The sequence below is a fragment of the Heptranchias perlo genome, chromosome 22, assembly GCF_035084215.1.
Source record: "Heptranchias perlo isolate sHepPer1 chromosome 22, sHepPer1.hap1, whole genome shotgun sequence".
In the NCBI taxonomy this organism is placed as follows: Eukaryota; Metazoa; Chordata; class Chondrichthyes; order Hexanchiformes; family Hexanchidae; genus Heptranchias; species Heptranchias perlo.
The window spans coordinates 19,047,259-19,064,839 of record NC_090346.1 but is presented as its reverse complement, the minus strand read 5'-3'; the positions used below and the strand labels follow the sequence as shown (position 1 = coordinate 19,064,839).

General features: G+C 42.0%; 1 protein-coding gene across 3 annotated transcripts in view; it reads left to right on the top strand.

Annotated features, from left to right (window-relative positions):
- drg2 (developmentally regulated GTP binding protein 2) overlaps positions 1 to 4,802 on the top strand; it is a 38,601-nt gene extending 33,799 nt beyond the window's left edge. For all 3 annotated transcript variants that reach the window (XM_068003095.1, XM_068003096.1, XM_068003094.1), the window contains 2 exons: positions 4,380 to 4,433; positions 4,536 to 4,802. In XM_068003095.1, the coding sequence (XP_067859196.1) occupies positions 4,380 to 4,433; positions 4,536 to 4,622 (141 nt within the window). In that variant the 3' untranslated portion in view covers positions 4,623 to 4,802. The remainder of the gene's footprint in view (positions 1 to 4,379; positions 4,434 to 4,535) is intronic.
- The last annotated feature ends 12,779 nt before the right edge of the window (positions 4,803 to 17,581 follow it).

Below are 17,581 nucleotides of genomic sequence, written 5' to 3'. Positions count from 1 at the left end.
CACTCGGTCCCCTCATCTAAGTCATTAATATAGATTGCAAATAGCTGAGGCCCAAGTACTGACCCCGCTAGTTACAGCCTGCCACCCTGAAAATGACCTGTTTATCCCTACTCTCTGTTTTCTGTCTGTTAACCAATCCTCTATACGTGCTATTATATTACCCACCTCTTCTTGAACCCTCGGATGTAAGCCATTAGGCCCAGGGGATTTGTTGGCTTTTAGTCCCATTGGTTTTCCTGTACTTTTTCTCTACTGTTACTAATTGTTTTAAGTTCCTCATTCTCATTAGCCCCTTGGTTCCCCACTATTTTTGGTATGTTTTTTATGTCTTCTACTGTGAAGGCAGATACAAGATCTCTGCCATTTCCTCATTCCCCTTTATAATTTCTCCTGTCTCAGCTTCTAAGGGACCAATGTTTACTTTTGCTACTCTCTTCCTTTTTACATACTTGTAGAAGCTCTTACAATCTGTTTTTAATATTTCTTGCTAGTTTACTCTCATACTCTATTTTCTGCCTTTTTATCCCCTCATGTTGCCTTTCAGTGGATGCATTGGTTGTGATCTTCCAAAATTCCCTAGATTCTACAACAGTCCCAGTGGATTGGAAGGAGAGCGAAAACAGGGAACTACAGGCTAGTTAGCCTGACATCAGTTGTCGGGAAAATGCTGGAATCCATTATTAAGGAAGTCATAACAGGGCACTTAGAAAATCATAATATGATTAGGCAGACTCAACATGGTTTTATGAAAAGGAAATCGTGTTTAACAAATCTGTATCCTCTCAATAGTTATAATATCCTTTTTGTACTGTGGCGACCAGAATTGTAAACAATATTCTAAGTGCGGTTGCTCCAATGATTTATAAAGAGGCAGGATTACCTCACTATTTCGACTCGATATTCACCTTTTAATACATCCCTACATTTGATTTGCTTTATTCACTGCCACTGAGCATTCATTGTCAATGATTCTATAGATTATGGAACAGTTCCTGCGGATTGGAGGGTGACATTTGTAACCCCACTATTTTTTAAAAAAGGAGGGAGAGAGAAAACAGGGAACTACAGACCGTTTAGCTGAACATCAGTAGTAGGGAAGATGCTAGAGTCTATTATAAAGGATGTGATAACAGGACACTTAGAAAATATCAATCGGATTAGACAAAGTCAACATGGATTTATGAAAGGGAAATCATGTTTGACAAACCTACTGGAGTTTTTTGAGGATGTAACTGGTAGAATAGATAAGGGAGAACCAATGGATGTGGTGTATTTGGATTTTCAGAAGGCCTTTGATAAAGTCCCACATAAGAGGTTAATGTGCAAAATTAAAGCACATGGATTTAGGGGTAATATACTGGCATGAATTGAAAATTGGTTAACAGACAGGAGGAATAAACGGGTCTTTTTCAGGTTGGCAGACTGTGACTAGTGGGGTACCACATGGATCGGTGCTTGGGCCCCAGCTATTCACAATGTATATCAATGATTTGGATGAGGGAACCAAATGTAATATTTCCAAGTTTGCTGACGACACAAAACTAGGTGGGATTGTGAGTTGTGAGGAGGATGCAAAGAGGCTTCAAAGCGATTTAGACAAGTTGAGTGAGTGAGCAAATACATAGCAGATGCAGTATAATGTGGATAAATGTGAAGTTATCCACTTCGGAAGGAAAAACAGAAAGACAGTATTATTTAAATGGTGATAGATTGGGGAATGTTAATGCACAAAGGGACCTGGGTGTCCTTGTACACCAGTCACTGAAATCAAACATGCAGGTGCAGCAAGCAGTTAGGAAGGCAAATGGTATGTTGGCCTTCATTGCAAGAGGATTTGAGTACAGGAGCAAGGATGTCTTACTGCAGTTATACAGGGCCTTGGTGAGACCACACCTGGAGTATTGTGTGCAGTTTTGGTCTCCTTACCAAAGAAAGGAATATACTTGCCATTGAGGGAGTGCAGCGAAGGCACACCAGACTGATTCCTGGGATGGCAGGACTGTCGAATGAGGAGAGACTGGGCCGACTCGGGCTGTATTCACTCGAGTTTAGAAGAATGAGAGGGGATCTCATTGAAACATATAAAATTCTGACAGGGCTAGACAGACTGGATGCAGGGAGGATGTTTCCCCTGGCTGGGGGGTCCAGAACGAGGGGTCACAGTCTCAGGATATGGGGTAGGACATTTAGGACTGAGATGAGGAGAAACTTCTTCACTCAGAGGGTGGTGAACCTGTGGAATTGTCTACCACAGAAGGCTGTGGAGGCCAAGTCACTGAATATATTTAAGAAGGAGCTAGATAGATTTCTGGATACAAAAGGCATCATGGGGTAGGTGGAGAGAGTGGGAATATGGTATTGAGATAGAGGATCAGCTATGATCGTATTGAATGGCGGAGCAGGCTCGAAGGGCTGAATGGCCTACTCCTGCTCCTATTTTCTATGTTTCTATTTATGATGGTATTAAACAAAAGAGATCCCATAACAGACTCTTGTGGGGTCCCACTGGTAACATTCTCCCAGGCTGATGACAATCCCTAGACCACCACCCTCTGGGTTCTATCTGTCAATCAATTAGGTATCCATTTCCACTGATTCCCGCTTTCTTTATTTTCAATACTAGCCTTTCTAGTGGAACTTTATCAAAGGCCTTACTGAAATCCAAGTACACCACATCCACTGCCTTACACCTATCAAGCTCCTTTGTCATACCCTCAAATAAAACCAGTGAATTAGATTGACAAGGCCTCCCCTTCATGAATCGATATTGGTTGTCTTTTATGATTTTATTTCTATCCAGATGCTCCATGATCTTATCTTTAATACGGCTTTCCATAATTTTACCCATGATGAACTTCAAACTCTGTCTGTAGTATTCTGGGTCACTTTTGCTACCATTTTTAAAAAAGAGTTACATCTGCCTTTCTCCAGTCCCCTGGCAACACTCCAGTATTCTGTATTCAATAAATAAGTAAACTGATGGAAGGGATCATCAATAGTGCCATCAGATGACACCTACTCACCAATAACTTGCTCACTGCTCATCGATGCTCAGCTTGGATTCTGACATACTTGGCTACAGACCTAGTCACAGCCTTTATCCAGACATAGGCACAAGAGATGAATGTCAGAGGAGAGATCAGGGTAGCTAATTCTAACATCAAGGCAGCACTTGGCTGAGTATGGAATCCAAGGAGCCCAGCAAAACTGAGGCTAGGAGAGGTCAAGGGGAAACCCTCCAATGGCTGGAGGCATACCTGACACAAAGGAAGATGGTTGTCGTTGGATTCAATCGTCGGAGCCCCAGGTGTTCCTTGCGGCTGCTTGAACAATGATATTCCCTCCATCATAAGGCCAGGAGTGGGGATGATAGCTGATGATTCTACAGTATTTAACTCCATTCATGACTTCAGTAATAATGAAGCAGCTTACAACAGGACCTGGGCAATATCCAGGTTTGGGCTGACGTGGCAGATTTGTGTTTCTATCAATGGATTATTTTAATTTGATTGGGGAAGACCAGTGGTTGTGCGTATACATTTCGCGAGGGCCCTGTAGATAGTGGAAAAGCTTTGAGCTACAGGAGGTGAGCCACTCTTGCAGATTACCCAGGCTGTGCCCTGCCCTTGTAGCCATGTTGTTGATCTTGCTGGTTCAGTTAAGTTTCTGGTCAATTGTTACCCCCGGGTTGTTAATGGTGGGTGGGTGGGGGGGGCGGGGGGGGTTCTCAATGATTTGCCAATTAATGTCAAGGTGAGACAGTTGCGCTTATTCTTGATGGAGATGGTCAGGCTTTTTCTTGTTCAACATGGTCATTACCTGGCACTGAAGAGGTGCAAATGTTATTATAACCTTCAGAGGTGAGAGTGCTACCACTGAGCTAAACTGACAGTTTGGAAGTTAGGCAGTATCTGATGCTGCCTGACTTGCTGATTATTTCCAGCATTTTCTGCTTTTATTTCAGATTTCCAGCATCTGCAGTATTTTGCTTTTGACAGTTTATAAGTCTCATTGCCATTTAGTGGAAGGACGGGCAGTTTAATGCACGATTGTCACACAATTGCTGCAGTATTCTTGTGAATTAATGACATTTTTGGTGAGAGTTACACCATCCTATTGCATATTTACAAAGCAAGGAAGGGAGCTATGCCAGCTCAGCTTTATTGGAGACCGTCCTATTTTAGCTTTTCATTTTAGGCAAAGCGATTATTGATGATAAAGCAGAGGCTGGCTTGCCTTGTTGACTGTTATAATTTTGACATTCTGCTTAATTTTTGAAGTAGCGAGATTATAGAGGAATCAGCATCGAATATAACCTGTGTTGCGTACGTAGCAGCATGCAGGGTTTTAAATGTACTGTCCTTGCCTTCCTGCTGCAGTGCCATCGAATTCACAGAACCTTAGCAAGTCAGTTCAAGTATGCTCTTGTCTGGGTAAGTATGTTAGCATTCCACATTCAATTGAATATTTGGGACTTATTTACATCTGAAATAACTTGTCTGCTAACGAGGAATGTCTTTTGTTTTTAATTCTAGGGAACGAGTACAAAGTATAGTCCTCAACGAGTGGGGCTTACTCACATAATGGAGCATGAGGATGTCATCCAAATCGTCAAGAAATAAATAATGGCCCATGTTGCACAAGTACCTGCAGTGTATTACCAACCCTCCTCTTCCCCCGCAAGACAAGCGATGTGAAAATGGACTATTTGGAAATTGTAATGAAGGGATTGTGTTAAACTGCTGGATGGAAAATTGGTTTGCTGTGGCAGCCCTTTAATAACAAATTTACCATGACTCTGATATCCTGTAGTACGGTGAATGTTAAAATGGGTGCATGTGCCCTGCTATATAGGCTAATATAGTACTTAGTGGCTCCTGCTCAAACAGTAGCACACCTTTATTAGAAATGCTTATTATTTTATTACCAAGATGTTTCCCTACTGCAAAGGACTCTATGCCAGTGGTCTCCTTATTAGCCCTTTGAAAATTTGCTGGCTTTCAAAACACAGACTTGTTTCCTCATATAGAATTGCAAAAATGTCCAACTAGTGCCTGATTTGCAGTGGTTACAGTAATTCGAATTTATATGTTAGAATGGAGATGAGATCCAGTTGAAAGGGCAAGGCATTAATTGAGTGCTTTAATTAGCTTAACATTCTCCTTGCTTCTCCAAAATATTGCAGTTTCATGTTCCTATACTAATATGCAAAAGAAAAGCATTTACTCAGTAAGTCCCTTTTTGTTTTTTTCCCCCAGTTTTTTTTTAAAAAAACAATTTTTTCCCAATTTTCCACTTTCTTCATCAAGTTGTTGATACTGGTACCAACAGCACATAGTACTTCAGCCATTCTTATCTGTGAACCAAGGCAGTGAATGCCGGCAGGATATTCAATCCTGGAGGATTTCATCACCAAGTTTAAACTTATCCTTGCGTGAGAATTGCACTACACTTTCCCAGGAAGAGTCATTGGATAACAATCAGAAACATGGCTAATACATTTTTTTGGCCTTCCCTAGTCCAACTGCAATGAAACTGATTGTAGCTAACCAACATAGACCAGCGATCAAATATGGTACTTTCTAGTCTTTATGGCTTATACCCATTAGACTATCAAGGGAACTTTTCAGGTACCTTGTACAGAGATTCCAGCAGGCAGCAGCTGATTGTTGTGGCGATGCATTGGTGCTATAAAGTGACCCTGAGTAATAACACCCAGGGTCCCTGGTTATAGTTTTTTAGTTGTAAACAATTTTACAACACCAAGTTATAGTCCAACAAATTTATTTTAAATTAAATTCCACAAGCTTTCGGAGGCTTCCTCCTTCGTCGGGCGGATGGTGGAAATGATATTTTCGAATCCTTCGCATTTGAAAAACATAGAACAATGCCTGGTGATTACTGCCCGTTGCCAAGGCAATCACAGTGAGCAGACAGAAAGGTGTCATCTAAAAGACCACTGAATATACAACCCCCCAAAAAAAAGAGAGAGAGAGAGAAGGAAGACAGTCAATGACCCGTTATATTAAAAACAGATAACAATCAGACGAAGGAGGAAGCCTCCGAAAGCTTGTGGAATTTAATTGAAAATAAATTTGTTGGACTATAACTTGGTGTTGTAAAATTGTTTACAATTGTCAACCCCAGTCCATCACCGGCATCTCCACATCATAGTTTTTTAGGGCATTTCCCCATTTTTGTTTTGGACTTGGGCCAACTTACTCCCACAGGCATTTAAGGACAAGGTTCTGCTGCCCAGAGGAAACCCCTGCTTTGACTCCAGCAAGCAAATCATGTTTATTTGAAATTTTGTACACCCCATATTTTGGACATCAATGTAATATATGCAATTGAGGCCATTAGTTCCTTACTATTCACTGAAGTATTGTGACAATTTGTTTTTAATGGAGAGATATAACTTCAGTTCTGAAAAGCTTAATTTGTGAAACACTGCCCCACTTTATACTGAGAGTGTTTTTTACTTGGTGAATGGTGGGACCTGGGATTACTCTGACAGTGCTTTTTTTATTGATGATATGCCAGTGAAGTGCACAAAACTCCGACTGGCGTCTGACGGTGTACAACAGATGATTTCCATGCCTTCAGTGGATCCTAACACTGATGAGTAGTTCCCTTCATCGGACGTGACCAAACTCTTGTTCCATCACAATACGACTGTTGCATTCTTGATATTCTTTAGATGGTAACTGTCACAATGGGAGTTGAAGGGTGGGGGGGAAGGGAAGGGGAAAAGAAGGAAGGGGAGTGCCCTTGGGGAAGGACACTATTTTGTTGTACTTTCTAAACCATTCGTTTTACTGTAAGGAATCTTACAACACCAGGTTATAGTCCAACAATTTTATTTTAAAATCACAAGCTTTCGGAGGTTATCCCCTTCGTCAGGTGATAATCTCCGAAAGCTTGTGATTTTAAAATAAAATTGTTGGACTATAACCTGGTGTTGTAAGATTCCTTACATTTGTCTACCCCAGTCCATCACCGGCATCTCCATATCATTCGTTTTACTGGCAGTGTTCCGCATTTGTGTCGCCTTTTTTTTGAGGCAATGGAAAACACGGTCCTTTGTCCTGTTGGTCCTCCACTTGGTCCAATAGGGACCTGCAGCAGCATTGCGAGATGGCAGGTCGTGCTCCAGTGCCACTCGTTTGATGCCTTAACATCAATTTAAAAGCTCCATAAGACTGACAACTGGTAAAAGAAAAAAACTAGAGAGCAATGCTCAGAGGTCATGGGCCTCCTTATCATGGTTTGCCCACTGCATGGCATCAATATAAATGCCCAGCAGTATCAGACACTAACTAGGTCAGCAGATATAAGTGGGCATTATCTTACCTCAGGAAGTGACTGGGGGAAGGTTCTACAGTGAAAACTGCCTTGTGGATATCATCTCTAGAAAGAAGTTACAGATTTACAGTGCCTTTTATGAACTTGATACATCCCAAAGTGCTTCACAGTCATTGGATCATTAAAATGTCATGGACAGGTACAGAAAATAATCAGAAAAGGTAATGGAATGCTATCCTAAAAATTAGAGCCAGGACCTTCAGGAGTGAAGTTAGGAAGCACTTCTACATGCAAAGGGTGGTAGAAGTTTGGAACTCTCCTGCAAACGGCAGTTGATGCTACCTCAATTGCTAATTTTAAATCTGAGATTGATAGATTTTTGTTAATCAAAGGTATTAGGGGATATGGGGCTATGGCGGGTATATGGAGTTAGATCACAGATCAGCCATGATCTCATTGAATGACTACAGGCTTGAGGAGCTAAATGGCCTCTTCCTGATCCTATGTAAGTACTTTTGATATTTAGTCACTGTTGTATTGTAGGGAAATATGGCAATCAGTTGTGCACAGCTATGGGAAAAATGAGCAAATAATCTTTTTTAATGTTGATTGAAGGATAAATGTTGGCTGTGACACCAGAAGAACTCCCCCCTGCCCCCCTCTTTGATAGTGCCTTGGAATCTTTTACTTCTACCTTAGAAGGCAGACATGGCCTTAGTTTTACACCTCGTCTGGAAGACAACACTTCCAACAGTGTAGCACTCCCTCAGCACTGAATGTCAGCCTAATTATGTGTTCAAGTCTTGGACTGGTCCTTGGGCCACTACCTTCTGAATCAGAAGCAAGAGTGCTATCACTGAGCCAAGGATGAGACTTAGATTGCCTTCAACAGTTAGTGCAGTTTCAAATCTCGTCAGCATTGAGGTTAACTAAACAGAAACAGTTGTCAGAAATGATGAGCTGCCTTTACTAGTCCTTAGCAATATTTGCATAAATTTAATATTCTGCAGTAGCTTGTTGAATTTAAAAAAAAATCTTATCAGGACATCATTGTGCCGAGTAGTCAGGTGAGTTGTTAAATTTATGAAGTACTCTGCTTCCCCTCCCCCCAATTTGAGTATCCATGCACAGACCAAGTCTGGTTAGACCTTTTCTTATTGCCAAGTTTATTTAGTATAGGGCTCTATCCCAGCTAAGAGAACCGGGAGGTGATCTGACCTGACCGTTGCTCTGGTGACCTGACCGTTGCTCTACTGACTTCAATGGGGCTGAATATCGTGCAGGGTGTATAGCAAGTGGCCCATGAAATACCACCCAAGATATACTTCTACCGGATTATCTTCTCACCATGTACTAGAGATAACACAGAGTGTACAGTAATGCTTGCACAAATGTTCATCATCTTCTATAGATGTTGCACTGGGCTCTTTCCTGAAAACTGATTAGGTCAAGGGTGATCGGTTGGAGTTTAGTCTTGAAATGCAACTTTCCTTTTTTTCATTATACCTTTGATTGTAAACAGTGCTACAATGGTACTGAGTTTGTGAGAACTGGGTGGTACAGTGGGTTAGAAGACTGCTGTTTCACCTCTGGGACCTGGAATTCAGCCCAAACTGATGGCATGATATGGTCTTTCCCCCCTCCCCCCCATTCATCCATTCATTCTCTCACTGTACACAAAATAAGTTTGGGAGAATCAAAACTTAGTTCATCGTGCTCATAGGTCTATACAAAATCTTAAGCTATAAGGATAAGTTTAGGAAGCAGAAAATTTCACACATTGGAGAGCAGTAAGATTGCTCTACTCAGTTTGACCGGCATGCTATTGGAGCAAACTAAAGGGAATCTGACTTTTGTTACACCTGATCTGGGAGACCTTCATTCTGATGCTTGGTTGCAAAAATGCAACAGTTCCATTCTACAACGCTGGCATCCTCACCTTGAACACAAAAAACTTGCCAGTAAGTATAACTTTTATTTATGATTCTATATTGATAGTTCACAGATTCATCTGAAGGTGATTAACCACACAGTGATGTGTTAAATTGATTGGGCTGGTGATAAGAGATGTGTAGTTATAAGGAAATAACTAGCATGCATTTGATTCTTGAGCATGGAGTTGATTATAATACAACCTTTTACAACACATTACTTTGTGTACTTGTTTTGGAGACGATCTAGTTATTATCTCCTTGTAATAGTATACGTATATATTGTAAATGTGTCAGCTGTTACTATTCCAGAGTGACCCAGCATCAAATTTGTTTTAGTATTTTTAAAGTTTTCCTGCCACGTGATGCAAATGCTTAATGGAGAGTCTCGGTGGCAAAAAGGGAACATTTAAGGGCATTAACAGCCGATAGGTACTCTAGTGGCAGGACAGGGTGGGCAGTTCTCACCAAGAAAAGTGATTAGGGAACTTGTCTATATTTTAGAGAACAATTTTTTTAGTACTGTGCACAAGAAAGTGTACTATTGCACTAATGTCACCATCCGTCAACCCCCCCCCCCCCCTTTCCTTACCAAAATGAAAGTGTGTTTATGTATAGATTTATTTATAGACTGGACAGTGTTCCAAAGGAGGATGAGAGGGCAGTTTATTTTGTTAAACCACAACTCAAATGGGCTGTCAAGGTCAATCATTATGTTATTTCCTTGAAATGCACACCAGTTTGCATTGGCCTGTTTAATGTTTAGTTTTGTGGAGATTGGAGACTGGGTTCAGCTGTGCAGATCTTCAAATATGGGATGGGTAGGGTACAAAATAGGTATATTTCTAATGGTGGGGATAGGAGAGGGTTCAAAGAGTTCTGTGGATAAATAGATTAAAACTAAACAAACTTAAAAGGGATGCATATGATAAAACTATGGCTAACAGTATTAAAGAAAAACATGAATAATATGGAAAGTGTAGTGGGGAGTTTATAAGGGCCAAAGGGGAATATGCAAAAAGGTTAGGAAATAAAAGAGAATAGTATGGTCCTTTTTTTATAAGCATATAAAAAATAAAAGAATAGTTAGAGAGGGTAGGACTGCTCAGGGTTGATGGGTGGGGGAAGATATATCAGATATTAAATATTTTGTGTAAGTTTTTACAAATGATGATATGTGGAAGTAGAGGATGTGGACAATTGTAGAAAAGAAATCAGTTATGAAAAAAATGCTGAACGCGCGGTGGCTAAACCTCAATCCCTGATGGCATGCATCCTAGGCGGTGGAAAGAAGTCAGAAAAAGTTAACTATAATTTTTCAACACTCCTAAGAAAAGTAAATTGGTGCAACAGGCTAGGGGTAGTTAGTGTTCAAAAATGGAGAGAAAGATAAATCAGACAATTATATACCATTTAGCCTAATGTCAGCTGTGCACAAACTCTTAGAATCCAGAACTGGAAATAAAATTAGTGAGCATATGGATAGTCAAGGACAGCCAGCATTGATTTGTTAAAGGCAAGTCAAGTTTGAAAAATGTAATTGTTTTTTGTAGAAGTTACATTGAATAGATGAAGGGAATACTGATGATGTGTATATGGATGTTGATTAGGTGTTTTCTTCATTCTGTGGACGAGCTGCATTTTCCTCCAGTTAGAAAGAGAATCAGAATGATACAGCACAGAAGGCCCATCGTGCCAGCTCTTTGAAAGAGCTATCCAATTAGTCCCACTCCCCTCCCCTTTCCCCATAGCCCTTTGTATTTTTCCCCTTCAAATATTTATCCAATTCCCTTTTGAGAGTTACTATTGAATCTGCTTCCACCACCCTTTCAGGCATTGCATTCCAAATTGTTACAACTCACTGCATTAAAAAAATTTCCTCATGTTGCCTCTGGCGTTGTTGCCGATCACCTTAAATCTGTATCCTCTGGTTACCGACCCTTCTGCCACTGGAAACAGTTTCTCCTTATTTACTCTGTCGAAACTGTTCATGATTTTGAACATCTCTCCTTAACCTTCTCTGCTGTAAGGAGAACAATCCCAGCTTCTCTAGTCTCTCCACATAACTGAAGTCCCACATCTCTGACACAGGGCTCAGCTGTGGTTCAATGGGTAGCACTCTTGCCTCTGAGTCAGAAGGTTGTGGGTTCAAGTCCCACTCCAGAGACTTGAGCTCAAAGTCCAGGTTGATGCTCCAATGCAGTACTTGAAGGAGTGCTACACTGTCGGAGGTGCCCTCTTGTGAATGAGATGTTAAAACCGAGGCCCCGTCTGCCCTCTGAGGTGGATGTAAAAAATCCCGTGGCATTATTTCGAAGAAGAGCAGGGCCTGGTATTCTGGCCAACGTTTATCCCTCAACCAACACTGCTAAAACAGATTATCTGGACATTATCACATGACTGTCTGCCACGTTTCTTACATTACAACAGTGACTATACTGCAAGAAAGTACTTCATTGACTGTAAAGCGCTTTGGGGGCGTCCTGAGGTCGTGAAAGACGCTAGTCTTTTTTTCATTCTAGTAAATCTCTGTACCCTTTCCGAGGTCTTAACATCCATCCTGAAGTTTGGGGCCCAGAATTGAACACCATACTCCAACAGAGGACTAACCAGTGATTTATAAAGGTTCAGCATAACTTCCTTGCTTTTATACTCTATGCCTCTGTTTATAAAGTCATGGATACTGTAATCTTTTTTAACAGCCTTCTTAGCTTGAACTGTCACCTTCAAAGATTTGTGTATGTTCAACCCCAGGTCTCTCTGTTCCTGCACCCCCCTTTAGTTTATGTTGCTTCTCCTCATTCTTCCTACCAAAATGCATCACTTCACACTTTTGTGTTAAATTGCACCTGCCATGCATCTGTCCGTTTCACCAGTCTGTCTATGTCCTCCTGAAGTCTGTTACTATCCTCCATATTGTTTACTATATTTCTGAGTCATTTGCAAACTTTGAAATTATACCCTTTATACCCAAGTCATTAATATATATCAAAAAGAGCAGTGGTCGTAATACCGACCCCTGGGGAACGCCGCTGTATACTTCCCTCCGGTCTGAAAAACAATTACTACTACTCTCTGCAAGTTATGATAAACTTGCACAAGGCAATGGTTAGGCCTCAGTTTGCGTGTGCGGTTTTGTGCACTCTGTAACAAAGGAAATTAAAGACATTGAAAGCATAGAGTGATGCTATCAAGGATGAGAAACTGTAGAGATGGGAAGAAACTCGAGACACTGGGACTGTTTCCACAGGAGCAAAGCAAGAGAGAAAATTGAATTGAGGATTTTATAATAAAACGTTTTGGTCGGTTTTATATTTCCTCTCGTTGGGGAATCAATGACATGGGGGTCATCAATTTATAATAGTGAGATGAGAGATCAGGAGAAATTTCTTTGTACAGAGTTTGTGGCGCATAGAATATTTTGAGGCAGAAACCATTGCATCTTTCGAGGAAAAGTGGACAAATATCTGAAGAGGAAAGATACAGGGCTATCTACATGTTGCCCCTCAGCGACATCATCCAAAAACATGGCGTCAGGTTCCACCTGATGGTGCCCAGCTCTACCTCACCACCATCTCCCTTGACTCCACCACTGTATCTGATTTGTCACGCTGCTTGTCAGACATCCAGCATGGGATGCACAGAAATTTCCTCCCAATTAAAAATTGGGAAGTCCGAAGCCATTGTATTTGGTGCCCGCCACAAATTCCGTTCCCTTGCCACTGACTCCATCCCTCTGCCTGGCCACTGTCTGATGCTGATCCAGACTGTTCGCAACCTCTGTTTCCTATTTGACCTTGAGCTGATCTTCTGACCCCATATCCTCTCCATCACCAAAACTGTCTACTTCTACCTCCGTAACATCACCTGTCTCCACCCCGTCACCTTCCGTTGAAACCCTCATCCATGCCTTTGTTAGCTCCAGACTTGACAATTCCAATGCTCGCCTGGCCGGCCTCCCATCCTCCTCCACCATACCCCCCCCCCCCCCCCCCGTAAACTTGAGCTCATCCAAAACTCTGTTGCTGCCCATATTCTAACTCACACCAAGTCCCATTCACCCATCACCCCTGTGCTCACTGACCTACATTGGCTCACTGTCCAGGAATACCTCTGATTTTAAAATTCTCATCCTAGTATTCAAATCCCTCCAAGGCCTCACCCCTTCCTAGCTTTGCAACCTCCTCTGGCGCTACAACCCTCTGTTAACTCTGCGTTCCTCCAATTCTTGTTTCGAGTGCGTCCCCGATTTCCTTCGCCCCGCCATTGGCGGCCGTGCCTTCAGCCGTATAGGCCCTGAGCTCTGGAATCCCATCCCTAAACCTCTCCGACGCTCTACTTTCTCTTTTAAGAAGCTCCTTAAAACATATCTCTTTGGCCAAGCTTTTGATCACCTGTCCTAATATCGCCTATGTGGCTCGATATCAAATTTTGTCTGATAATGCACCTGCGAAGTGCCTTGGGATGTTTTACTACATTAATGGTGCTATGCATAAACAGCGCGGAGAAAGCGAGAGTTCAGTTGGCGAGCGGCGGGTAAGAGCGAGACCAGAGCAGGGATATAAACAGCATGGAGAAAGAGAGAGTTCAGTCGGTGAGTGGCGGAAAAGAGTGAGCTGCCAGTCAGAACCCACCCACCATGTTCTGAGACAAATCCAAGTGTGCTGTCACAGGGAAACACGTAAGTGATTGGTTGGTGAGTATTTGACTAGTTTAACTTTCAAAACTAGTGTAACTTAGTAATTGTAAGGTTTTAGTAGATGATTTACTAGCCCTTGTAAAGCTTATTGGGAGTAGTAGGGCTTATAAATTATTAATTTAATTAAGAAAAATAATAAATTAATTAATACATAATAAAAATGGCAGGGTAGATGATGTGTAGCGACTGCAGAATGTGGAACTCCTGGATGCCAGTGTGATCCAGGGCAAACACGTCTGCGGCTGGAGGAGCTTCGGCTCAGAGTCATTGAACTGGAGGTTGAGCTGCAGACACTGCGACACATCAGGGAGGGGGATAAATACCTGGACACTCGATTCCAGGAGGTGGTCACATCCCTTAGGACAAAAATATATCCCTGTGAGGAGAAAAGACTCCACAAAAACCAGGCTAACTAAGGAGGTAAAGGATGGTATCAGGTTAAAAGAAAAAGCATATAACATGGCAAAGGTTACTGATAAGTCCGAAGATTGGGAAAACTTTAAAAACCAGCAAAGGATGACTAAAAGAATAATGAAGAGGGAGAAAATAAATTATGAGAGTAAACTAGCAAGAAATATAAAAACTGACAGTAAAAGCTTCTACAAGTATATAAAAAGGAAGAGGGTAGCTAAAGTAAACATTGGTCCCATAGAGGATGAAACTGGGGAAATAATAATAGAAAACAAGGAAATGGCAGAGGAATTGAACAGATATTTTGTATCTGTCTTCACAGTGGAAGACACTAATAATATACCAATAACAGTAGAAAATCAAGGGGCAAAGGGGAGGGAGGAACTAAAAACAATCACTATCACTAGAGAAAAATTACTAGGTAAACTAATGGGTTTAAAGGCTGACAAGTCCCCTGGATCTGATGGCTTGCATCCGAGAGCCTTAAAGGAAGTGGCTACAGAGATAGTGGATGCATTAGTTGTAATCTTCCAGAATTCACTAGATTCTGGAAAGGTCCCAGCGGATTGAAAAACCCCAAACGTAAGACCCCCTATTCAAGAAGGGCGTGAGACAGAAAGCAGGTAACTATAGACCAGTTAGCCTAACATCTGTCATTGGGAAAATGCTAGAATCCATTATGAAGGAAGTAGTAGCAGGACATTTGGAGACTCATAATACAATCAAGGAGAGTCAACATGGTTTTACGAAGGGGAAATCGTGTCTGACAAATTTATTAGAGTTCTTTGAGGACGTAACGGGCAGGGTGCATAAAGGGGGACCAATGGATGCAGTATATTTGGACTTCCAAAAGGCATTTGATAAGGTGCCACCTAAAAGATTACAGCACAAGATAAGAGCTCATGGTGTTGGGAGTAATATACTGGCATGGATAGAGGATTGGCTAACTAACAGAAAACCAAGAGTCGGGATAAAAGGGTCATTTTCAAAATGGCAATCTGTAACTAGTGGGGTGCTGCAGGGCTCAGTGCTGGGGCCTCAACTATTTACAATATATATCAATGATTTGGATGAAGGAACAATGTCTTGTGGCCAAATTTGCTGATGATACAAAGATAGGTGGAAAAGCAAGTTGCGATGAGGACACATAGTATCTGCAGAGGGATATTGACAGGTTAAGCGAATGTGCAAAAATTTGGCAGATGGAATATAATGTGGGAAAATGTGAAGTCATCCACTTTGGGAGGAAAAATAAAGCAAAATATTATTTTGAATGGAGAAATACTACAAAATGCTGTGGTACAGAGGGATCTAGGTGTCCTCGTACATGAAACACAAAGTCAACATACAGGTGCAGCAGTTAATCCAGAAGGCAACGGAATATTGGCCTTTATTTCTAGGGGGATGGAGTATAAAAGCAGGGAAGTCATGCTACAACTGTACAGGGAGCTGGTGAGACCACACCTGGAGTACTGAGTACAGTTCTAGTGCCCTTATTTAAGGAAGGACATACTTGCATTGGAGGCAGTTCAGAGAAGGTTCACTAGGTTGATTCTGGGTATGGAAGGGTTGTCTTATGAGGAAAGATTGAACAGGTTGGGTCTATACTCATTGGAGTTCAGAAGAATGAGAGGAGATCTTATTGAAACATACAAGATTCTGAGGGGACACGATAGGGTAGATGCTGAGAGGATGTTACCCCTCATGGGGGAATCTAAAGCAAGGGGGCATAGTCTCAGAATAAGGAGTTACCGGTTTAAGACAGAAATGAGGAGGAATTTCTTCTCCCAGAGGGTGGTGAATCTTTGGAATTCTTTACCCCAAAAAGCTGTGGAGGCTGAGTCATTGAATACATTCAAGGCTGAGTTAGACAAATTTTTGATCAGCAAGGGAGTCAAAGTATATGGGGAAAAGGCAGGAAAGTGGATTTGAGGTAAAAATCAGATCAGCCATGATCTCATTGAATGGCAGAGCAGGCTCGAGGGGCCGAATGGCCTACTCCTGCTCCTATCATGGTCTCTTATAGGAGGGTGTGACTGCGAGCGAGGCAGGTAAGGGGTTCGAGAAGATCGAAGTGGAGGAGCCTCAGCCTTTGCAATTGTCCAACAGGTTTGAGGTGCTTGCAGCCTGTATGGATGAAAGCAGGGCTGCAGGGTGGATGAGCAAACTGACCGTGGCACCATGGTCCAGGAAGCCATTCAAGCGGGGGGAGTTAGGAATGTTGTGGTAGTAGGGGACAGTATAGTCAGGGATAGACACAGTTCTCTGCAGCCGAGAACGAGCGTCCAGAAGGCTGTGTTGCCTACCCTTGCCAGGGTCCGGGACATCTGCTCTGGGCTAGAGAGGAACTTGCAGTGGGAGGGGGAGGATCCAATTGTTGTGTTGGTTCACATAGGTACCAATGAACGTAGGTAGGACAAGGGAAGAGGTTCTGCTTAGGGAGTGTGAGCAGCTAGGGGCTAAATTTAAAAAGCAGAACCTCAAAGGTTACCTGAGCCACAAGCAATTTAGCATAGGGTCAATAAGATTAGAGAGTTAAATTTGTGGCTCAAAGATTGGTGTGGGAGAAATGGGTTTCGATTCATGGAGCACTGGCACCAGTACTGGGGAAAGTGGGAGCTGTACCGTTGTGACGGCCTTCATCTGAACTGTGCTGTGGCCAGTGTTCTGGCGAATCATACAACTAGGGCGGTAGAGAGGGCTTTAAACTATATAGTGGGAGCGAGGGATCAAGTAAGGGAAGATGTGATAAATTAAAGAAAGATGACAAGGCAAGAGAGCAAGGTAGCAATAAGAGGAATGATAATCAGAGTGGCAGGAAGGGACAATGCATGCAAACTGAAGAATGCGTCAGCAGATAAGACTAGAGGTTGCAAAAATAGTTAAAAGGCAGCACTAAAGGCTTTGTATCTGAATGTGTGTAGCATTTGCAACAAAATGGATGAATTGACAGCTCAAATAGAAATAAATATGTACTATCTCATATCCATTACAGAGATATAGCTGCAAGATGACAAAGGCTGGAACCTGAATATTCAAGGGTACTTGACATTTCAGAAGGACAGGAAGCTAGGACTCGGTGGAGGGGTATCCCTGTTAATTAAGGATGACGTGAGTATAATAGAGAGAAATGACCTTGGTTCTAAAGACCAAGATATAGAGTTAGTTTGGTAGAGATAAGAAATAGAAAAAGGCAAGAAGTCACTTGTCGGAGTAGTTTATAGGCCCCCGAACA